The following is a 24,525-nucleotide window of genomic DNA, read 5'->3' on the forward strand; positions in this document are numbered from 1 at the left end:
ATGGCCGGAGCTGCGCCGATCCAAAGCCAGGAGCCAGGAGCTTCTTCTGGGTCTCCTATGTGGGTGCAGGGGCCCAAGGACTTGGACCATCTTGTACTGCTTTCCCAGGCCATAGCAGAGAGCTGGATTGGAAGTGGAGCAGCTGAGACTTGAACCAGCACCCATATGGGATGTCGGCACTGCAGGCGGTGGCTTTACCCATTACGCCACAGCGCTGGCCCCAAAGATATTCTTAAAGCCCTTCAGGATACAATGTGAGAGTACTTAAAAAAACTCATAAAAAAAAAAAAGACATATTTATGGTGGGAGTTAGATGCAGTGCTTAAGATGCTGCTTGGGAAGCCCACATCCCATATCCAAGTGCCTGGGTTCTTGCTGGCTCTGCTCCCAATTCTAGTTTCCCACTAATGTGCACTGTGGAAGGCAGCAGGTGATGGCTCCAGTACTTGGGTCCCTACCACCCACGTGGACACCAACTGAGCTTTGGGCTCCTGGGCTTTTGCCTGGCCCAGCCCTGGTTATTAAGGGCATTTGGGGAGTGAACCAGTGGATGGATGATCTCTTGTCTGTCACTCTCTCTTTCTGTCTTTCAAATAAAGCAAATAAAATATTTTTTAAAAAATTAATCTAGGCCGGCGCCGCGGCTCACTAGGCTAATCCTCCGCCTTGTGGCGCTGGCACACCAGGTTCTAGTCCCGGTCGGGGCGCCGGATTCTGTCCCGGTTGCCCCTCTTCCAGGCCAGCTCTCTGCTGTGGCCAGGGAGTGCAGTGGAGGATGGCCCAAGTGCTTGGGCCCTGCACCCCATGGGAGACCAGGAGAAGCACCTGGCTCCTGCCATTGGATCAGCGCGGTGCGCCAGCCGCGGTGGCCACTGGAAGGTGAACCAATGGCAAAGGAAGACCTTTTTCTCTCTCTCTCTCAGTGTCTACTCTGCCTGTCAAAAAAATTAATCTATTTTTGCACCAAAAAAGTTGAAATTCATGGCATTTTCTGTTAACTTTTTGAAGACCCTCATAAACACGGCTTTCAGAATTTTCTGCATCTGCATAAACTCTTTTTGAGAGGTATAGTCACAGAGAGAGAGAGAGAGAAAAAGAGAGAGAGAGAGAGGATCTTCCATCTGCTGGTTCACTTCCCAAATGGCTGCAGGAGCTGGGCTGATAAGAAGCCAGGAGCCAGGAGTTTCTTCTGGGTCTCCCATGTCGGTGCAGGGGCCCAAGCACGTAGGCCATCTTCTATTGCTTTCCCAGGCCAGAGCAGAGAGCCTGATTGGAAGAGAAGCAGCTGGGGCCCCCGTATAAACTTTTTTAAATACCAGCATATGTGGCATGCAGAGAATTACTGGTTGGACTGAGCTGGGATTACTACTGAGGACTGTCCCAATCTGCAATTTACTGTTCCTCAGATGGAAATATGCAAGTGGGACTTTCACCTTACCAAGTAAGAAACATTTAACTCTCAGGCAAACCAAAGAGAAATGCTCCTGTCCACGCAAGTGGCAGAGGAAATGCCTCTGAACTGGAAACGAAGCTAACTTCAGGCTCGCCCACATTCTGGACAGACAGAGGGGCAGACTGCCTCTACTCACCTGTTTGCGACGTACCAGAGGGCTGCTAACAGTCCTGAGAGCCAGGTACCACTAAGGAGCCAGCTGGTGACATAAAGAGCTGTCACGTAGATTGCCTGCAGCCCAAATAAGGTATAAATATAAAAATAAACTGGCTCTAAATATTTCTGTAGAAGGGAAAAAGAAAAAGTACTTGTCAGGGAAGCTGCAACTCTCCTTGCTGCCATGTTAAAAACAAAAAACAAACAAAACCATGACAGTAGCAATGCGAAGCTCAGACGCTGGCTGTTCACTCCCAGCTGTGAGCCCACACCGCCCCTCCATCTGCACGAGCACCTGCTGCTCTTCCTCCCTACCAACAGGTGCACAGGAAGGGAAGTCCCTGAGGGTTCCAGCTCCATTCTTCAGCCAAGTTGCACTTAACTTAGTCCAATTTTATCTCATCCACATGAGTACTGGTCACTGCAATTTGCTAACTTAACAAATTATCTTTTTTATCTCAAAGATAAACCCAGAGTGATTACACATTTCCAAATGAAAGGATTTATCAAAGTCTAGGCTGCTCACATATATTATAAACCAGGAAACATCTCTATATAAAAACCTTTGAAAAGAGAAACATATAAATAAAAAGCACAATTCACAATATACATGAAGAAAATCAGGGTACTGCTGATTTGCTTCTGAGCCAGAAAACATCAAAAGAACATATAAGAGACTTTCAGCTCAAAGTGGCAGATTTTTCTTTCATTTGATATTAACAATTCAGTGTCACAGAATGCAACTTACCTGTATGGGTAGAACTCTATACAAAATACTGAGAAAAACCTCTTGGTAAATATTCATTCGTTGAAGGAGGTTAATTGTCCGCATGGATTCAGTTTTATTATCATATATTAAGCCATGAAAACCTAAGATTAATATTTGAGAAATCAGGGGGAAAAAGTTAAAAGTATTCATTCAAATTATTGACTCTTTAGGATGTGTCAGAGACTGCAGTAGGCAGTGGAGATAGAACAGTAAGCAAAAACCTCCAGGCCTACTCTCAAAGAGCTTTCCACATGGATCAGATGGACACTACTGGAGTGTTTGCACAAACATAGGTCCACAAAACCTTAATGACTGCAATGACAAAGAAAAACACACTGGTTCTTGTGCAGACACTGGGTGAGAGGACTTGACATCCCCCACACTGCCACCTCGCCGGGCAGTCCTCCGCAGAGTGCTCACAGCCTTCCCACTCCCTGGGACACTGACCCATGGCACGTGAGTGGATGGGAAGCACACCACACGTGGGGTTTTCAGAGAGGACACGTTTCTACCAATGTCACTCTTTGCCTCTGCCATGACGCTGGCATGTTCCGAACAGGGGCTAGTGTAAGAGGACATGGCAGGCAGGGCCGCTGCTGCCTCGCAGCAGACGTGACGAGAGAGACTTAAACCTGTTGTCACAGAAACCCACTGTCACACCGGGGTCATGTGCTGCTGTAACTAAGCCGACAATATGAGGTACAGCTGGCTAGTTCATGGAATAAAATGTGCACAGTTGTCCTCGGGCGTAGGAAAAGACACTCAACCTCACTCCCACAGACAGTGCAAATTAGAACTGCACTGAGATACCATTTCTCATCCATCACCTTGGCTAAAATCAAGTTAGTGAGGTTGTGAGGAAGTCGACTCTCACGCAGTGCAGCTGGGAATGCAAAATGGCATCATCCCTATGGAAGAATTCGGCACCACCCAGCCGAATCGTGTGCACCGGCCCGCTGATCTGAAAAGGCCAGCTCCGACCTAAAGCACTGCCAAAGGCAGTCTGGCCAGAGCACAGCAGGCACGAGGTCATTTACACAGGGTCGTTCAACAGGGAAAGATCAGCAACAACCCCAACATCCCTCAGTGGGAGGAGACGCGGGCGGAACTCGAGTTCCTGTGCTGACGTCCTAGCCTCCCTGCATCTGAAGATCCATCAAGGGCGAGAGGTGTCTCGGTCTGACAGGACTGATGTCCGCGTCAGAAGAGGAACAGATAAGAGCTGTGCTGCTGCTCTTCCTCCTCCTGCCACTTGCACAGAGAAAAGGCTGCGTGAGGACACCAAGGGCAGGGGGTGTCTACAGGACAGGAAGAGAGGCCGCACCAGAAACCAGCCCTGGCAGCACCTTGCCCTCGGAGAGAAAACAAGTGTCTGTTGTTGAAGCTGCCCACTTGCACTATGCGGGCACGGCAGCCCTAGAAGAGCAACATGGGGCTGGGAGGGACTGGATGTTTGTGTCCCTGCCCCTCCAGCCCGGGACGAGACTCCACAGAGCTTGCCTGCTGTCTCTGCCACTCGAGGACACAGCAAAAACACGGCTGTCTGTAAGTCACGGAGAGGGCTGTCATCAGAACCCGATCAGGTGGGCCTCCTCACCTCAACCTCTGCCTCCAGAGACACGTGGAAACAGGTTTCTATTGCCTAAGCCACGCAGTCTACAGCATTTTGTGCAGCAGCCCGAGCAAGCTATTAAGGGGCCTCCCCTGATGGTCACCTGTGGTCATCACACCAAGGAGTGCTACATACTTGCAAAAAGGAATGAGAGCCACCCTCATGCCCCACCAGAGTGATCCCCAAGACTTTTTGCTAAGTGGAAAAAACAAAGTAGAGAACAGTGTATATGGCAAGCAGTTTTCCTCTGATAAAAGGGGAAATGTGAATGAAGTTCTTGCTTATAGTTAAACTACTAACAGCGTAAGAATAAACCAAAAACTAATAAAAATGGTTACCTAAAGAGCTGGGAAGGAAACGGAAGGAGGCCCCTTCTGGGTGCTTTCTGTTTCATAGTTTTGATTTTGGGAACATGTAAACATTTTCTATAAGTATAAAACAAGGTAAATAAAAAATTTTACAACACAATGCCTGAAAACCAAAAGCAGGATAAAGAAGTAAACCTACTGAGTGGTGGCTCAGTCTCAGAGAAAGAATGCTTTCCAGTGACCTGAAAACCCAGGGAAGTGACCATGTGTGGCCCCAGATGAGATAAGGAGGAAAGAGCTGCAGAGACAGCTTCTCGGGTAGTTAACACTGCAAGCAGCAATGCTATTACTGTTACTTTGAAAGCATTACAGATATAAAATAGCATAGAAATAACACTAATATTATTAAGAATCAGTTTTCAACTTTAAAAAAAATACAAATTTAAAACCAAAAAAGTAAAAAGTAAAATCCATGTTACCTCAACTTGGAAGTGAAATTGGTTATATGCATACTTTCTTTTGTGGGGGAGCACAGCTCCAAGTTCTACTTGGAAACAATGTCCCTGCTGCCCGAATGCACTAGAGCTCCTTGGAGAAAGGGTGGATTCTAGGAAATACACCATTGGCCTGAAAGATCTTTGTCCAAAAAGGAACGGGGTCTTCAGAGGCCACCAGGGTCAGGTCAAAAAGTAAGTAGTCAGAAGGGCACCCCTCAGGGCAAAACATCAACTCCTGAAACACACTGATGTGTTCACAGAACAATCTGCTGGCAGCTGGAGTTGTGGCATAACGGGTTAAAGCTGCTACCTGCAATGCCAGCACCCTATATGGGTGCCAATTCGAGTCCCGGCTGCTCCACTTCCGATCCAGCTCTCAGCTAATGCACCTGGGAAAGCAGTGGAAGATGGCCCAAGTCCTTGGGCTCCTTTACCTGCAGGGGAGACCTGGATGGAGCTCCTGGCTCCTGGCTTCAGACAGGTCCAGCCCTGACATTGCTGCCATGGAGGGAGTGAAGCAGAGGATGGAAGAGTTATCTATTGCTCTGTCTCTCCTTCTGTAATACTTTCAAATAAATAAATCTTAAAAAAAGAAAAATATTTTGTCTTGGATTTAGTCCAAAATACAGGTTTTGGGCAGGGGAAGGAGAACACAAGACTGGTCAGGAGTTCGTAACTGTTCTGGCTGTGTAACGGGCATGTGGAAACACACTCTCCACCTTTTTATGTGCTTCAGTCTTCCAAAAAAACACTTAATGAATGACAAATGAATCCCAGTAAGTAGACCACTGCGTCCACAGTGACCCTCACAGCAGTCGTCCAGCCATTTCTTGACCTCAGGACTACTGACTGACACTGGGGTGGACCTGTGTGTTGGAGGACATCAGGTAGCAACGCTGGCTTCCACCCACTGGATTCCAGTAGGACCCCCAGCCTGGAGGTGTGATAGTCCACAATGTCTCCAGACATTCCAAATGTCCCCTTGGGGCACAGTCCCCATCCCAGTCCTCCCTCCACCATTACCCGTGAGAATCACTGTCTTAGAGAATGCTAGAGAAGCAACGTGAGAACTGGCAAACAGCATCAACTCTCAGTATTCAGAGTGGTGATGTTCTACACAGTCACAGTAGAAAGGGAATTAGCGAATACTATTAGGAATTAAAGGGTTAGGTCCCTGCGACCTTATGGTAATGGATTTTGGTCAAGTGACCTACACGCATCCTTGTTTAATGTGGGATTCTGTTTAAAGACAGTTTCTTTAATATTTACTGATTTGTTAACATTTAACTAACTAATGGTCAACAGCACCATGGCTCATGCTTGAATGGCGCTTATCTAACACATATTTCCTCTGTAATGCATTGCACAGCCTTCTTGCACTTAGGAGCACGAGACAGCACTTTCCACACGCTTGCGGGCCATTTTCAACTGCAAGACCACCAACAAACAGCAGAAAAAGGTGGAAACGTGGCAGTAAGTAAGACTGCAGAAAGGGCACTGGAGTATGAGGACAGAAACAGGCAGAGTGACACCTTGTTCAGTCTCTGCTGGGAGCAAGCACGTGGATGACTGGAACTTTCCACAGCTTGGGACGTATCCATGAATGACTGTGAAAGCATCATGAATGCTGATTTGGGGGAGGGGGGGGTGGCCAGAGATTCATTTTTGTGAGTACATGATTATGCAAATACAGAACACGTGAACAGCGATGACTGACTGTTTGGGTCGGGGTGGGATCAAGCATTATTCTGCCTTTTTTGTAGAAATGGTACCTCAGGGCGACCTCACAATTGATGAGGAAAGGCTTTCTATATCACAGAGCTCCAGCCAGTAAACACAGGAACAGTGATGCAATTAGAATGTCACAGTGCACAGTGGCAATCATCAACGGCTGCTAAAAACACGAAGTTATAGGACAGTGGGCTAATTATCCTCATCGTGGATAAATCAAGCTATCAACTCGAGATCCCAATAATTTTTCTGGAAAAATAACCAAAACTTCATGTCTCATACTTTGGTAAAATGAGAAGTACAAAACATCACCTGGAAAGAATTCTTTCCAAAAACATTCTAATTGAATCCAAGTAAAGCCTAGACAAGGGCAATTCTGTCACATGGGCCCACTCAGTCACGTCAAAGGCACAGTAAGTAGAAGAGATCCTTTTGGAGCTTCCATTAGCAGGGACTGATGGTGGAGAGCGTGGGCTCGAAACCACTTAGGAAAAGTGAAAATGCAGGGAAGTGGCCATTGCAAAGGAAAGGAATGATTGGGGGCCACCAGAGACAAGAAGAACAGCTACAATTTGCATTACCAAATCTATCTCCTGTTTTTTGACAATCAATACTCATTTCACTGGTAAAACTTTTTCTAAAATAATCATGAAGGGTTTGCATTTGGTACTGGGGTTAAAGATGGCATTTGGAATGCCTGTTACCCCTAGTTCAAGTCCTGGCTACTATGCTTCCGATCCAGTTTCCTGCTAATGTGCACTGCGGGCGGCAGCAGCAGATGATGGAGTTCAAGCACTCGGGTTCCTGCCAGCCATGAGGGAGACCTGGATGGCGTTTTGAGCTCCTGGCTTTGCCCTTGTCCAGCCCTCGAGGGGCATTTGGGGAGTAAACTGGCAGAGGGAAGACTTATCTTTCAAATAAAGTGAAAACAAAAAAATAAAATAAAAGGATTATGACAAAAATCAGCAACAAAATCAAGAAAGTACAAAGAGACTACTTTTAGAACAGAGAGGGGCTGGAAAGCAAGAAGGGGAGTTATATAAAATATGTATAAAAATTATGTAACTTCTTACAGAGCATATTTTTCAGGAAATTATTAGATGTTAACAAGAAAGAACTATTCACGCTCCTCAAAGCATTTAAACTGTTTTAGTGCAAAGAATGTTTTGGCTAAAAAGAAACTTTTTTTTTTAACATTTATGTATGTATTTATTTGAAAGGTAGAGTTAGGGATAGACACAGAGATCCTGCATCTGCTGATTCAGTCCCCAAATGGCAGCAACAGCCAAGGCTGGGCCAGGTTGAAGCCAGGAGCCAGGAGCTCCATCTGGGTCTCCCATGCAGTTGGCAGGGGCCTAAGCACTTGGGCCATTTTCTGTGAGTTTCCCAGGCACCTTAGAAGGGAGCTGGATTGGAAGTGGAGCCACCAGGACTCGAACTAGCAGCCATATGGGATGCCCATGTTGCAGGCCACGGTTTAACCCACTATGCCACAATGTTGGCCCAAGACGTGGGCCTCCTAACGCTAGCCTAAAGGCCTGCTCCCATTTTGACTAAAACATTGAAATGAACGCAGCAGACCCCAAATGAAACTACTTGGCTTGTGATTACCTTGTACAAGGGTTGGCGCCTGTAGCATTTGCTTGTAGTAGGAGTAATACAGTCCACATTCCGTCCTGAATGAGATTTCTCGCTCCACTTCCTGAAACAAAGTTAGATCTACTGGTTTTGCTTAAATATATATTGTCACTGTAGAAACAGGACATGAATTGTAACTTAGGAGAGAAAAAAACTCCGAAAATACAGTCTCAAGAAAGTTTGCACACACGGACAGGAGAAGGCTGGCAATTGCTGGAGCTGGGGGCTTATCCCACACTTCTGTCCACCCTGGATGCTGGACCTTATCCATAACAAACCTCCGTAACCAATAGAGACAGCTGGTTCCATTTAAACTGTCATTTCCCAGTTAATGTTTTCCTTTTCTATCAGGACATATTAAAACTAAATTTCAAAAATTAACAAAAAAAAAAGTCACCATTCTAATATAATATCAGTGAAAAACAAAACAAGGTCATTATAAAAAGAAAAGAAAATCTCCCAATGAAGAGGACTATAATCACACTAAATACCTATCTAGCACTAATTATTTAAGATCAAGGACTTTCTTTTTAACCTAAAAATGTAAGGTATTCTTCGTCAAATACAGCACACCCTTTACATACGAATTTTATTCTGACAACTGTAATCCTGGAATGAAGCTTGTGCAGGCAAATAGATACGTGAAATATTGAAACTGCTTTTAGGCAAGTGCTCAATCTTAGAAAATCTGAAACTGTAAAGTAATAGCATTAGTCAATTTAGCGGCAAGATGCTCTTACCAAATTTAAAATTTAAATCATTAACGCAAAATATGGAGGCAATGGGGAATGAGGATGAGGAAGCCTTTCTGGAAAAATCCTAGTAATACTCAGATTGTGTATTTCATGTATGTGTCAAAGTAACAATGAGTGGAAAGTTACAATCCACATCATCACAGATTCTTTTACCCCCCATGTTCAAAAAGCCAGGTCCTAGAGTGTGCCACACGTCTAAAGTGTAACACTCTCTCCACATCCCACAGACCCAGCTGGACTGAGGAACCCAGAATTCTGCACTTCCTGCCCAGGAACCACTCCACACACCTCCAGCTGTTCTTCAAATAGTAATAAACATTTCATTAGAAGAACTCCTTGTGCTATTTATCTTCAGACCTGGAAGTTATTTACTCTATTTCCTCTATCCTTGAAATATTTCTCTGATCCTTTAGAAAAAAAAGTATTATAAATCAGTTCATGGATAAAGCATTGATGAAATACTATCTTAATTACCAAAGAGTGTAAACTATCCAATTACTGACTCCAAAAACCAAACTGTTATATCATTGTTAACTAAGTCTTTTTTTTTTTTTCAAAAACAACAACAACAACAACAAAAAACCAGAAAGTGGGTAGCCAGTCTGCCTATATACTGAACTTCCTTTCACAGCAAACAAATTTCTCAGGTGAAAATCAAGCACGGAGGAAAGGTCCATCAGGTACGAAAATGTAATTTCACATGGGCTGGCACCGTGGCTCACTTGGTAAATCCTCTGCCTGCGGCACCAGCATCCCATATGAGCGCCGGGTTCTAGTCCCGGTTGCTCCTCTTCCAGTCCAGCTCTCTGCTGTGGCCCAGGAGGGCAGTGGAGGATGGCCCAAGTGCTTGGGCCCCTGTACATGCATGGGAGACCATGAGGAAGCACCTGGCTCCTGATTGGCACAGCGCTGGCCGTGGTGGCCATTTGGGGAGTGAACCAAGTAAAGGAAGACCTTTCTCTCTCTCTCTCACTCACTGTCTATAACTCTACCTGTCAAATAAAAAAAAAAAAAATGTAATTTCACTAGCCCCACCTCAGGGGTGGGGAACCTTTTTTCTGTCAATGGCAATTTGGATATTTATAACATCATTTGCAGGCCATACCAAATTATTGACTTAAAAATCAGCCTGCTGTAGATTTACTGAGTTTCAGTAAATTTCAGGGTCAGACCAGCTGAAGGCCCACGGGTCTGACATTCCCTACTCCTGCTTTATATGATGGGCAATATATAACAATACATTTTTTTTATTTATTTATTTAAAAGGCAGAATTAGAGAGAGAGGGAAGGAAGAGAGAGAGAGAGAGAGAGAGAGAGAATGAATCTTCCATCTGCTGGTTTACTCCCCAAATGGCCGCAACAGCTAGGGCTGGGCCAGTCCAAAGCCCAAAACCCAGGGCTTCTTCTAGGTCTCTCATGTGGGTGCAGAGGGCCAAGCACTTGGGCCACCATCTGCTGCCTTCCCAGGCACATTCTCAGGGAGCTGGATCAGAAGCCTTGAACTGGGGCCCATATGGGATGCTAATTAACCTATGACACAGCACTGGCCCCCAGAATACAGCTGCTTAAGCTTTCTTAGCTGCTACTGAGTTGTGCTGTCTTTCATAGCAGTACAAGCAACACTTTTTAGTAGTTATGTCAACCCACTCATCTTTAATTTGAGAAACCGGTATCATTTGTTTCTACAATGTTGAAACTCCTGGGGCTGGCATTGTGGCACAGTGGGTTAAGCTGCTGCCTGTGATGCCAGTACCACTGAGTGCCAGTGTGAGTCCTGGCAGCTCCACTTGCGATCCAGCTTCCTGCTAATGTACTTGGGGAAGGCAGCAGCAGGTGGCCCCAGTATTGCCACCCTCGTGGGAGGCCCGGACAGAGCTCCTGGCTCCTGGGTTTGGCCTGTTCCAGTCCTGGCCATAGCAGCCATTTGGGGAGTGAACCAGCAGACTGGAGATCTCTCTTTTCCCTTTTCTGTAACTCTGACTTTCAAATTAATTAATTAATTAAAAAAAAACCCACAATGTTCAAACTCCTAATTGGTTAGACAAGCACAGAGGCTATGAATTGATGTTAACTGAACAAATACTGGCTTTTGTCCATGCAAATAAGAAAGGAAAACATTAAGTTTAATTACATTCCTTTTCTTCTCTCCAGCTGTCCTAAAGTGTTCCAAGTAGTAACCATTACTTTCAGTGTAAGATCCTAACGGCAAACCAACCTCCCCAAATCAGACTGCAGAGCTAAATCAGTAATCCGCATCCATGGGCTTCATTTCCTATACGGCTCCAAGAATGAAAGAATGGCCTTGTAACCACAGAAAGAAACAAATGTTGCTCAAAGCATTCAAAGTGAAAAGCTTTTGTGCTCCGCCCCTCTCTTTAAAATACCCCAAACAGTAAAGAACAGAGGGGGACCTAATTAGTAAAAATGCGTTCAAACGTGATTAATCGGTAATCTTGGCACCAGCTGTATAGAACCAAATGCTATACTTTATTAGACAGACACTTGCAAGTTTTACATCTGCTTCATGCTAAGAGAACATCTGCTTTATTCATTCAAACACTTTTCCAGTTTTACAGCAATTTATACTTTGCCTGGTGGATCACGCCAGTGAAAATGTACACCAACAGAAGTCACCCTCTAAAGAATGCAAAACGAACAAATACTCCATGTTCTAATTTGCATAGATTCCACAGGGAAAGCAATGTTTGTGGAGGGAATGAAAACATCTTTTGCGAAGATAATGACAGGAAGAAGTGGGAAGACAAAAAGAACTGCACTTTTTAAAAGAACTGTGCAGCTCAAACTAAGTCGTTTCTCGAGTAATTTAATAGGAGAAAGCAGCGAGGAAAATAAAATGACGGTTCTCAGTGAATGATCTGTATGCCCCACAGGCCTTGAGGCAAGTTGCTAGCAATGCACAAAAGGTTAAAGACCCCTTTTAGACAAATGACACCAGATTTGGAAAGAGAACAGATCAAATTAGTTTTTAAGCCTCGTGTACATAAATTTTGCTTGTATAAACTGTCCCCTCCCCCCAGAATAATTAGAATGTGGGTAGTAGGGGAGAAGCCATTGACAGATTAACTTTATGAATGTAATCTGTTTCAGAATTAGGTTAACAAATCATCTCACCAAGAAACGAGCTCGCGATAGGACAGCTGTTCTTAAAAATTCTGCACTGGGAACCATGCCCTCCGCAAACACATTTATGGCACATACATGGTTTATTGTCTGGTTAAATTCATGTCCATCTGTTACAATGGAATGGTTCTTGCCCTCGAGTTGACGAGAGCTGAGGCACGTGAGAGCTGCCAAGCAGTGCCTGTGAGGCAGTCAGACCGCTGCTGAGGTGACAGTGTGCCCACGGGGCCACACTGAGAGACGAGTGTGCCCAGCGCCACGGACTAACCCTCTTTATTCTAAGGACTCCTTGCTTTGCACAAGGACTCAATGGGAAGATATGCCAAGTTCTGCAATATCAGATAAATGACAAAGCAACAGTAAAAAATGTTAGCAGAAGGGGGGAAAAAAAAGACTGAAAGATGCATGGCCCAAGTGTGTTCAACCAAATGAGAATTATCATTTCCCATCACTGATTTGCTGGGGAAACACGAAAGTCTCAGCATTCCGTCCTTGATCAATGCAGTTAATGTTTCGATGAGAAAGAACACATTGTAAGTAAAGGAAAAAGGCTATCAAGGAAACAGTGGGAAGAAAGAGCAGCCCTGTGCCTCCACTGTTCAACCAGCTTCCCCGCCAGATCCCGTGCTCCTACCTGGCCTTTTTCCCCTCCAACCCATCATTCTCTTCATTCATTCAACATTCATTCATTCAATCATGCTTTTTGTATTCTTATAAGCCTAGTGTCAGGAATAAATGAATGGATGGATGTATAAATTTGTACTGCTTCCCCAATTCTTTATTTGAGGGACAAAGAGACAGTAAGCTCCCAGTTTGCTGGTTCTCTCCCCAAATACCTGCAAAGTTTATGGTGGGACTGGGCTGGGGTCAAAGTCAGAGGCCTGGAATGCAATCGGGTCTCCCATGTGCCTGGCAGGAATCCAAGCACTTAACTCATCACAGCTTGCACTGGCGAGCAGCTGGAGTCTGGAGCCAGAGTTGGGATGTAAACCCAGGCACCCTGACGTGGGATACAGTAGTTTTTTTTTTTGACAGGCAGAGTGGACAGTGAGAGAGAGAGAGAAAAGTCCTCCTTTTCCGTTGGTTCACCCACCAATGGCCGCTATCTTAACCACTAGGCCAAACACCTGCCATGACAAGCATATTTTCTGGAGGGAGATCAGCAGAGAATAAAACAGACAAAAAAATGTCTGGATTTGTGAAGTTTATAATCTAGAGTAGAAGAGAGAAGAACACACAGAATCTGGGGAGCAGGTGTCATGATGCAGTGGGTTAAGCCGCCACGTGGGACTCCTGCACCCACACTGGAGTGCCTGATTCCAGGCCGGGTACTCCGTGCTTCTGATCCAGTTTCCTGCTAATGCAGCTGGGAGGCAGTGGATGATGACTCAAACACTTAGGTTCCTGCCACGCTGTTTGGAAATGTGGGTTCAGTCCCTGGCTCCTAGCTCCAGTCTAACCTCAACTTGGCTGTTGAGAGTCTTTGGGGGAGCGAACTAGTGGATGAAAGATATTTATCACTCTTTCAAGTAAATAAATAAATCTTTTTTAAAAAATATTTTTTAAACATTAAAAAAATTATTTGAAAGGCAGGATTATAGAGAGTGGGGAAGAGAGAGAGAGAGAGAGAGAGAGAGAGAGAGAGAGAGAGACCCATCTTCTATCCACTGGTTCACTCCCCAGATGGCCCGGGCTGGACCAGGCTGAAGCCAGGAACCAGGAGCTTCTTCTTGGTCTCTATGTGGGTGGCAGGCCCTAAACACTTGGGCCATCTTCTGCTGCTTTTCCCAGGCCATTAGCAGGGAGCTGAATTAGAAGTGGAGCAGCTGGGCCATTTGGGATGCCAGGTTGCACGTGGAGGCTTAACCTCTGTGCCACAATGCCAGCTCCTAAATAAATCTTTAAAAGAATCAGTAAATTGCACAATGCAAGAATATAAATGCTATGCAAAATGTCAACCCGGGAAGGGAGAGAAGGGGAGGGGTGTGAGGGGTGTGATTTTAAAGGTAGGCAGGTAGGGCTTCACTGGCACAGTGCCACCTGGACAGAAACCTAAAGAGGTGAGGCTCTGAGCCAGCAGGTATCTGAGGGAAGAGCCTATCTGTCACAGGCACCCTGAGGGACAGTGGCCTGGGTGGGAGGGAGCAAAGGAGGGCAGTGAATAAGGTCAGGAGGGTAATGGGCAGGAAGAGTCGGAGAGGTAGCAGGGCTGGGACGCTGGGGCTAGGAGGTGCAAGTGTGGGTCCGGGGCGGGGGGAGAAGGTGAGGAGTTTGGTTTAGGATATGCTCAGTTTGGGTGAGGAGGGCTTTGAGCGGGAGTATGTGCTGGTTTATATTTTTAGAGCTGCTGAGTTCAGACTGGACAAGGAGGTGAAGACAAGGCAGGGAAATCAAAGAGGGAGCTGCATCGTGACCCAGCTGGATGCCAAGGCAGAGGCTGCAGGAGACCTGATCCTGGAGGCCATGAGAGCACAGCAGACTGGCTCTGCTTAAGAGAGCTAACGTGAGATGTGCACCGCTAAAGGACCTGAAGGACGAGGTTGCAATCTGTAGAGCTGGAAAAGACTGGGGAGAAGTGCCCAACAACTGGCCAGATGTTTGGTTCTGGACTGGTTAAGCCTGAAGCACCTACTGGACATCCACACGAAGATGGCCTGCAGGGGATGGCTGTGCGGAGGGGAGCCATCGACAGACAGGTGACAGCCAGAGCTGCAGACAAGACAGCAACAGTGGACAACAACTCAAGGGCCAAGTCCCAGGTTCCCTGCCTGTCAGAGGTCAGGAGGCTGAGCAGACTGCAAGGGCGTCACGTATCTGCTGACGATGCCTGGGTAAATCCAGAACGGCGCCAGCAGGCCACGAAAACCGTGCTAATGAGTCAAGGAAAATGAGGCACAACGACCACTCAGCGGAGTGTCTTGGAGGTCACTGGCGATTTCCACGGGAACATTTTTAAAGCAGCATCAGGGTAAAAGCCCAACTGGTATGGGTTCAAGTGAGAAAACAGGAAGAACGAACAGGCTGCCCAACTTCTGAGGGGCAGTTTTGGTGTTATAAGTGAGCAGAAAAATGAGACAGAAGTTCAAGGTCAGAGAAGGCTTCTCCCACAGGATGGAAGAGCGAGAGAGACAGAATCGACTGATCGACTGTCCCAACAGCGTGTGTCAGCAGAAGGGAGGGGGATGGGTCTCCTACACCAGGGCGAGAAAAGCCAGTACAAATGGGCAGAGATCCAGACAGATGCAGCCAGCTTGCTTCTACCTAGCGCTATCAGGAGCAGTATCATGAGCTGAGGATAAAGACGTGGGAAGAAGGTGCAGCGAAGGGCTGAGGGAAGAAAAGGTTATCAGGAGAGCCCGGAAAGCTGGGCATAAGCGGATAAGGCAGCGTCACAGGAATGCCAGGCAACTCTAAAAGGCCTATCTGAGTTCCTCCTTCTCTGGTAGTTCCAATTTGACAAATTTTAAAGTAAAATATTTTGGTTTCTGGGTATTTAATTTCATACCCTGCTCACTTCTGCATTTTCTTGCCTGTGAGATACTTTTTTCCAGCTCATTCTCCCGGAATTTCCAGGTATACAGTCACATCATCTGCAAATAATGATTTTATCTCCTTCTTCCCCATGTTTGTGCTTTCTTACTTTGATTACTTTGGGTGACTGGCACTTCCTAAGCAATGTTAAGTAACAGCAGTGACAAGAAAGAGCTCTGGCGTGGAGATACACTTCTAATGGGGCGCTGTCCAATTCATTAGCCTCTAACCGGATATGCCTACTTAAGTGTGATGGAAATAGAAAAGCCAGTTCCTGGATTCCTGGACACACTTGGCTAGCAGCTATAGCACTCGACAGCACAGCACTGATGAAGACCTTCCCATGGTCACAGAGAGTTCTTTTGGAGAACTGTTTCTCTGCTGGGCAAGGTCTTACTTAGCACTGAGTCTGCGATGTGTGCAAGCTGTATTAAACAACAACAAAGCATTAATTCTTTTTTAACAGCTTAAGACTGAATTCACAAACCATACAACTCACCTATTTAAAGTGTACGGCTCAACAGCTCTTACTACTGCATGTATCGCATGTATCTTCCAATCAATCTTAGAACATCTGCATTTCCCAAAAAGAAACCCGCACCACTGAACTGTCGCTCTGTCAACGGTCACGCCCGCCAAGCCCTAGACAAACTTCTGACTCTCCAGCTCGACCTGCTCTGGACATCTCATGTACATGAGATCATGTGATAGGCAGCCCTTCCTGCCTGGCTTCTTTCATTTGGCATATTTTCGAAATTCACCTGTGTTGTGGCACATACTGGCAATCAATTTCAAAACTGTCAAATAACCTATTGTATGGAATAAGCTACTTTTATCTATTCATTCATCAGCTGGACTCTTGGGTTGTTTGTACTTTTTGACTAGCACAACCATGCTGCTAGAAACCAGCGTGTACAACCTTAGGGTGGACATGTTTTCATCTTCCCTGGGATACAGTTGGCAGCAGAACAGCTAAGATTATACAGAAACCCTGTATTTAACTTGAGGAATGGCTAGACTACTTTCCACAGCAGCTGCATCATTTAAAATTCCCACCACCCACATGGAGCGATTCTAATTTCTCCAAACTTTTATCTACATTTGTTACCTTTTTAAAAAATATACATATATTTATTTACCTACTGAAAGTTACAGAGAGAGAGAGAGAGATTGATCCTCCATCTGCTGGTTCACTCCACAGATGGCTTTAACGGCCAGGACTGGGCCAGACCAAAGCCAGAAGCTTCTTCCAGGTCTCCCAAGTGGGTGGCAGGGACTAAGTTTTATGCTTCCTTTTTTTTTTTTTTTTTTAAGATTTATTTGAAAGTCAGAGTTACACAGAGAGAGCAGAGGCAGAGAAGGAGAGGCAGAGAGAGAGAGGTCTTCCATTCAATGGTTCACTCCCCAGATGGCTGCAACGGCCAGAGCTGTGCTGATCCGAAGCTAGGAGCCAGGAGCTTCTTCTGGGTCTCCCATGTGGGTGCAGGGGCCCAAGGAGTTGGGCCATCCTCTACTGCTTTCCTAGACCATAGCAGAGAGCTAGACATCCAGTGTTTCAGGCCAGGGCATTAACCCGCTGCGCCACAGTGCCGGCCCCAATGCTGCTTTTGTTAAATCTGATTCCTAAGTATTTTATTCTTTTTATTGGTACTGTACATGAAACTATTCTCTTAATTTCATTTTTGACTTGTTCATTGCCATTACATGTAATTAACTTTTAAATATTGATTTTGTATCCTGCACTTTGCTGAATTAGTTTATTGGCTTTGCTAGTTTTTTAGTGGGCTGTATAAATAAGATTATGCCATATATATAGTTTTACTTCTTCCTTTTCAGTTTGGAGGACTTCCATTTTTATTTTCTTGCCTAAATTCTCTGACTAGACTGTCCAATAAAAATGCTAAGCACAGGTGGCAAAAGTAGACATCCTTGTCTTGTTCCCAACCTTAGGGGAAAGCTTCCAGTCTTCATCATGTATTTTGTATTAGCTGTTGTTAGCAAATGCCCTCTGTGAGGCTCAAGTTCACTTCTGTCCTAGGTGGTTGAGTGTTTTTACACTTTTTACAATACAACAACCCCCATGTTGAAATCTATCAAATGCTTTCGTCATTTGAGAAAAAAGGATGGGTTTTGTCCTTCATCTTATTGACGTGGTAGGTTCATCGGCTCTGTTCATGTTTCAAGTTGTACATGCTATGAGGAAATGTCTGATTTTTTTTTTCACATGTTTTCTGCATCTTTTGCAGTACTGACAACAACAAACAAATATACCAACAGATCTCTCAATAATATCTTTGGTATTCCTGGCATAAAAATGATTTGTTCCTAGTGTGTGACACATTTAATGTGCTATTTTCTTTCCTAGTGTTAGGACTTTCATTTCACTGTACTATATAAGTAGGACTAGTCACTGAGTTTCATTTTCCAACATTACCTGGGTTGCAAACAGTTCATCCTCATTGTTCACTGATTCCTTACTTGTAATTTTTTCTTCTCTATTTGTAATGACTTCAATCAGTACTTGCAGCACTTCTGCAGTCATTTCAGACAGGGTTGGGGAATATCTGGATATTTATATATATATAACATATATAATATTTATATATATTTATAATATTTGGATACTTACAGCATCGGCAGGCCATACAAAATTATCAACTTATACTGAACTATACTGAATCTGTTCTTTTTGTATCAATATCACACTGACATGAGAATTGGTGAGAAAATTATCTTAAACTGACATCAAAAAAGAATAAACAAGTTCTCAAGTGGTTTTTAAAAATTAGCCTTCTACAGATTTGAATTTTCAGTCCCATCTGTGGTTCCTTGGCAAACTAAGTGATTTTGCAGGTATTACACGGCCTGCAGGCTGGACGTTCCCTGTCCCAGTTTAGGTCATAAATAGAATGGTGAAACACTGCAGTTGCCCGATATGTGTGCTTCCCAGCTGTGGTCAGCCTTTTGGTTCAGCTCTCACACACAGAGGAGCAGAGGATGGAGACAGCAGGGGTCAGTGCAGGACGCTCCAGCTCGGGGACTAGGTGGATGGGATTTGAATTTTAGCTCTGTCATGGATGCTGGGGGAGTCTCAGGCAAGTCACTTAACATTTCTGAGTCCAACTTCATATCTTGTAAAACAAAGAGAGCAGAACATAGCAGGATGTTTTCAGGATTAAAAATTTTAATCTATGTGCACAATGTACATATATATGTACACACTCATCTTTCCCCTGGAAACAATGGTTCAGTATTTGCCTGGTTCAGCATGCTCAGCCACTGTATCGATTTTGGAAAAAAACAAAAACTATCTAGGATGCAACGCAGAGAGGCAGAGGGGCTGCTTCACCTCCAATCCAACTGTCTGCTAAGGCCCAGGAAAGCAATAGAAGATGGCCCAAATCCTTGGGCCCCTGCACCTGCGTGGGAGACCCAGAAGAAGCTCCTGGCTCCTGGCTCTGGATCAGCGTAGCACTGGCCATTATGGCCAATTGGGAGTGAACCATCAGATGGAAGATCTCTCTCTCTCCCTGCCTCTCCTCCTCTGTGTAACTCTTTCAAATAAATAAATAAATATTTAAAAAAAAAAGCTCAATGCCCCAAAACTTGGAATTGGAATTCATGCAGCTTTTGCATAATAAGGTCCAAGAACTCTTTGAATACTCTTCATTTGCATAGATTTCAAATTTATCTTTTAATTCCACTGTCCACCTACTTTTTGAAGTTTCCTGTACACTACACCTATTTCTCGACTTATCAATTTTAAATGAAAATTTTTTACTTCTACCTATGAAAGATGAAGAAATCAAATTGTCTCCATAATCTTTTACCTTCTCATTCCTCTTCTAACTCAGGTTGTTATTGTTATTACATTATATAACATTACAAATTATTACTACATTGTTTATATAATTTTGTTTTATAATTTTTTTTGACAGGCAGTGGATAGTGAGAGAGAGAGACAGAGAGAAAGGTCTTCCTTTTCCGTTGGTTCACCCCCCAATGGCCGCTGCGGCCGGCGCACCGCGCTGATCCGATGGCAGGAGCCAGGTGCTTCTCCTGGTCTCCCATGGGGTGCAGGGCCCAAGCACTTGGGCCATCCTCCACTGCACTCCCGGGCCACAGCAGAGAGCTGGCCTGGAAGAGGGGCAACCGGGATAGAATCTGGCACTCCGACCGGGACTAGAACCCAGTGTGCTGGCGCCGCAAGGTGGAGGATTAGCCTAGTGAGCCGCGGCGCCGGCCTCAATTGTATCTTTAAGCTTCTTTTTTCTGTCTCACTGTTTTAGTTGTCTCCTTTTGGGTTGGGATATACATCATGCATGCCCACAGCTGGCACTCTGTCCCCGACATTTTAAGGTTACTAATACATCTGCTTGTTTTCATCATTCTGTCAACGTTTCTCTCTGAGCTTTCTGCAGATTCAGGTCTTGATTTTATCTTGGTTATCATGGTTTTATCTTCTAGTGCTGTTTCTTGTCCATGCTCTGCCAGCTCATGTTCATTTTGTTGCCTTCCTAAACCTCCTTGAAAAAGGTGTATACCTTCTCATCTCTCTGAATTCATCTACACGTGGTGTCTACGAGGATACTTCAAACAGCTTGTGGGACATGTAACTAAAAGTTTCGGGCAGGTATGTAGCTTCATTGTTAAGACACCCACATCCTACCCTGGAGTGCCCGGGGTTCAATATCCGGCTAATGTGCATCCCGGAAGGCAGTAGGTGATGGCTCCAGAGACCTGGACGGAGTTCCCAGCTCCTGGTTTCAGCCCCACCCAACCAGCCACTGTGGGAATCTGGGGAATTATCCAACACATGGCAGCTCTATCTATCCATCTCTCAAAACAAAAGTTTACTATGATGCAAAAATTTTGAAATTCACACATACATGGAATCTTCCAAAAGTTCATGAAAAATGTGTATTATAAAAAACCTATGCACAGATTTCCAAACTGATTCACATAAAATAAAATTTTTTAAAATATTTATTTTAATGGCAAAGTTACAGAGGGATAGACAGAGAGATCAAGGTAGAGATCGAGATCTTCCATTTACTGGTTCACTCCCCAAATGGCTGCAATGGCCAAGGCTGGGCCAGGCCAAAGCCAGGAGCCTGAACTCCATGAAGGTCTCCCATGTGGGCAACAGAGGCCCAGGTACTTGGGCTGTCTCCTGCTGCTTTCTCAGGCACGTTAGCAAGGAGCTGGATCAGAAGTGGAGCAGCCAGGACTTGAACTGGTGCTCATATGGGATGCCGGTGTTGCAGGCAATAACTTAACGCACTGCACCACAACGCCAGCCCCATAAACTTATCTTCTAATTTCATCTTTTTCCATGAACACTCTTAACACTTCCTTCATGCTTTATTATGCATTTTTTAACGTGACAATATTGCTATAAAATTTTTCTGGTGCGTTCTTCATCGATCATTTGTTTTCGTTTCTCTCTCCCTTTTTTTCCTCATGGTATCACTATACAGATCTTTGGACAGTTGCTTCCTGATTCTTGGGCCTTTCTGAATGTGGCAAGTTCTCATCAGACCAGCTCCTGATGGGAAATTCATGTTGGGGAGAGGCCAGGGGCATGGAATATCAGTTAGGATGCACGATGGTTTACAAGAGTGGGTCCTTCCCTCCATTTCTCCAGGTGTTCAGAATGAAAGCTGTCTCTCTCTACTCCCCTTTCTACTGACCCGTGTTGTCTCTGCAATTCTGTCTGTCAGTACTCTTGCTTGCTTTCTTCCAGGAAAGCTTCTAGCATTTCTCCTGACACCTGTGCCCATGTCCCTTCAGGACAGTGTCGCCAGACACACAGGAAAACTCTGCTCTCACATGCTCATCTGAAACACGTGGCTGTGAGAGTCCTCTCTCAGCATCCTTGTACACTCCTTCATGTCCCACCAGATCTCGTGGCCCTCTGGATTAGAGACCTCTGCGCTTTCTTCACAGACAGAACGGGGCTGGTTTTCATTGTCCTTGGTAAGAAAAGGAGGGCCTGACCTCTCTAGGTGGCAACTTTAAAATGAGAAGCAATTTCAGCAGCTTAACCCAAAATGAGGAACAATGTAAACTATCCAAAACTGGGAAGTACAGAAATGGTAAAATAACTGAGGATAAAGACTTCAAAAATATTAAGTGATGTAACCCATAATCAATTACATAACAAGTATGAAAGTCTCATGAAAATATGTAAAATGGGAAAATACAGAAAAAGCGTGAGCTTTAATATCAGATAAAGCAGATTATATAAACTGTATATTGGGGTCATACACAAGTAAAAGACACACATACGGGGTGAAGAATGAAGGGGGAAGTGAAAGGTTCTGTTAAGGGTAGAGAGTACTGGGGAATGTTTTTCACTGTAAAAATCTGTTACTGTCACAGTAGTTCCACAACTAAAAAATTATATATATGTGCTTAAAAAATAAAAAGAGGGAAGACTGCTGTTACCATGTCCAGTAAACACGAGTCATTAAAAATGCCTACTTGGCTCTCCTACTTGCTGGCACTAATGATCTCCTCCCCCAGAGCTGAGCTCCATAAAGCACATCCTCCTGTCTAGTTCCAAGCCAGATCTCTCACAGCGGCCAGCAGCCTCCCCTTCACCACTGCCTACCCCACCGCCTGCAACACCAGAGGCTGGACTCCCCTGCAATGAGACTGATACTTAACACTGACAACCGGCCAGGCACCATGAAGGCAAGTCTGAACATAGGCTGTGCCCTTTGTTTTGTGGATAAGAAAGGGCAGCAAAAAAGTAGTTGGCACTCAAAGGACAATTTAAAGTGACCAGGCTCTGGAGACAGCCAGATTAAATGAAATATATACAAATGCATCTAAAACAGTACCAAAACAAATTCAATAGAGGCCAGCATTGTGGCGCAGGGGATCTAGCCACTGTCTGCAACACCAGCATCCCATGTGGGTACAGAGGTTCAAGTCCTGGTTTCTCTACTTCCAATTCAGCTCCCTGCAAAGGTGCCCGAGAAACCAGTAGAAGACAGCTGAAGTGCTTGGGCCCCTGCCTCGGGTGTGAGAGACCCAGGTAGAATTCCTGGCTCCTGGCTTCCACCTGGGCCAGCCCTGGGGGCTATTGCAGCCATTTGGGGAGTGAATCAGAGGATGGAAGATCTCTCCCCTTCTCTGTACCCCTGCCTTTCAAACAAATAAGTCTAAAAATTTCTAATTTTTTAAAAAATTTTAAAAATTTTAAATTTTTAAAAAAATTTCTAAGGAAAATTTAACACAATGGCTGTGGGGAGCAACTCGGACTAGACTAAGTTACTGGAATTAAGACTTATTCTATGCATCTGCTCTCCCACAATATGGTGCTGGGAGAGGAGTAAACAACTTCTACACAGCTGCCTCTCGCCAATTTGATTGACTGAGCTGCAGGAGCTGATCCTGCTCCTGATTGGAGGAGAGCAGCGTGCTCGGCGTGTGGGTAGCAGAGTTGGGATTGGAGGAAGAGGACTATAAAGGAGGAGAGAGACAACATGCACCAGGAACATCCGGATAACATCTGAGCAGCCCCCGAGAGAGCCAGCCAGCGGTGTGCCGCTCCCCCGCGGAAGTGGGGAAAGTGGCAGGGGGAGCCGCCCTTCCACGGAGGTGGAAGGGTCGGTAGCCAACCCGGGAAGAACCAGCAGCAAACCCGGGAAGGGCCGAGCAGACGAAAGAACAGCGCAGGGTCTAGGGGAGAGCGACAAATGGCTAAGGTAGTAAGAAAGTAACTTTTTAATATAAAAAAATTCTGAGAAAGCACATGATCACTTAAAATCAGTACCTGTTCCTTCGACTTTCAAGTTACTGTTTCAGGTTTCCTATTTTTCAAATACTAAGAAACTATTTAAGAAGTAATTTTAAAAGCATAAACTCACAGTGTACTTGTCTGTTTTCAAGATTTTTTTTATCTCTGAATAAATATAACTAATTAAAAGTATTTAACAATTTTAAAAAGTACTTTCATTAAAAACTAGTCCAGCAATTTTGATGAGGGTAAGTTATAACCCACGGACACAAAACAGAAGCCAATTTGCCCTTCTCAACTATTCCCTATCTCGCAATGTGAAACTGGAGTGAGTTGTAAGAGCACATTTCTGATGGCATAATACACTGGCATCATAACGCTCTGGTGTATTATGGTGCACAAGATCTCCTCCATCCGGAGAGCTCTATGGGACAGAGCTGACCCAGATAGCCCAGGCAGAAATGGAAACCGTGTGCTTGAGAGATGGTCACGCTACCCAAGGACTCCTCTTGTGACAAAGGGGGAAAAAGCCTGTGGTATGAGAAGTTAAAGGGAAAATGCAGCAACACACTGAGCGCAGCCCTAAGTCTCAGGGGACACGGGTGGCGGGAGCGGAGAAACCGCGGGGGGAGTGCTTGTGTCACAGCTTCCCAGATGGCATGTGAGGCGCAAACAGGAACTGGCCGGGCTTCTCTTTCTCCTTCTCCTCTCTTCTGAAACAAGCTCGCCCACACATCCCCCGAGCTGGCAATATGAAAACGTCCGTTTCCAACGCAGATGGGACGCCTGCCTTGGGACCCAGAGCTCCAGCCTGCTTCGCTCCGTAGCTCTCCTGGGCCGGGCACAGCCAACCCTGAACTCATCATTTCCTGTCTTGCTTCCGCCGGACGGCAGACTTGGCTGCTCCGGCTGCTCCGCATCCCTGCTCTAGCCAGATAGCCTCTGCATGCATGGAGTTTCCGAGTGTTGAGTGTTTCTGTCTCCCTGCTGTTGACGGTGGATCCCCCAGACCGTGTCTCAGTTTGCGCTAACAGGTGACTCGGGGTGGCCCTGGTTTGTGTCAGGAGGGGAGTGTGGACTGATCCCAGGGAGAAAGGATGCCAGAAGCTCCATATTTGGGACCCCTTTGCAGATCTTGGCCCGAGCATTTCTCTCCCTATAAAACTATGACCACGAGGACAGCC

General features: G+C 45.3%; 1 protein-coding gene across 14 annotated transcripts in view; it reads right to left on the bottom strand.

The window, feature by feature from the left end:
- DPY19L3 (dpy-19 like C-mannosyltransferase 3) overlaps positions 1-24,525 on the bottom strand; it is a 93,021-nt gene that overhangs the window by 57,152 nt on the left and 11,344 nt on the right. For 8 of the 14 annotated variants that reach the window (XR_016224486.1, XR_016224487.1, XM_008274580.5 and 5 more), the window contains exons 4-6: positions 8,138-8,228; positions 2,358-2,479; positions 1,590-1,735 (exon numbers count right to left, since the gene is read on the bottom strand). The exons of 1 other annotated variant lie outside the window; for it this stretch is intronic. Coding sequence is in view for 9 of the 13 variants with exons in the window: in XM_008274580.5 (XP_008272802.1) it covers positions 1,590-1,735; positions 2,358-2,479; positions 8,138-8,228 (359 nt within the window). In the remaining 4 variants the exon portion in view is untranslated. The remainder of the gene's footprint in view (positions 1-1,589; positions 1,736-2,357; positions 2,480-8,137; positions 8,229-24,525) is intronic. 5 more of the 14 variants (XM_089318729.1, XM_089318728.1, XM_089318726.1 and 2 more) reach the window with 3 other exon arrangements.

Source organism: Oryctolagus cuniculus, chromosome 18 (assembly GCF_051225735.1).
Source record: "Oryctolagus cuniculus isolate XC-2025 breed Fujian yellow rabbit chromosome 18, ASM5122573v1, whole genome shotgun sequence".
NCBI lineage: Eukaryota > Metazoa > Chordata > Mammalia > Lagomorpha > Leporidae > Oryctolagus > Oryctolagus cuniculus.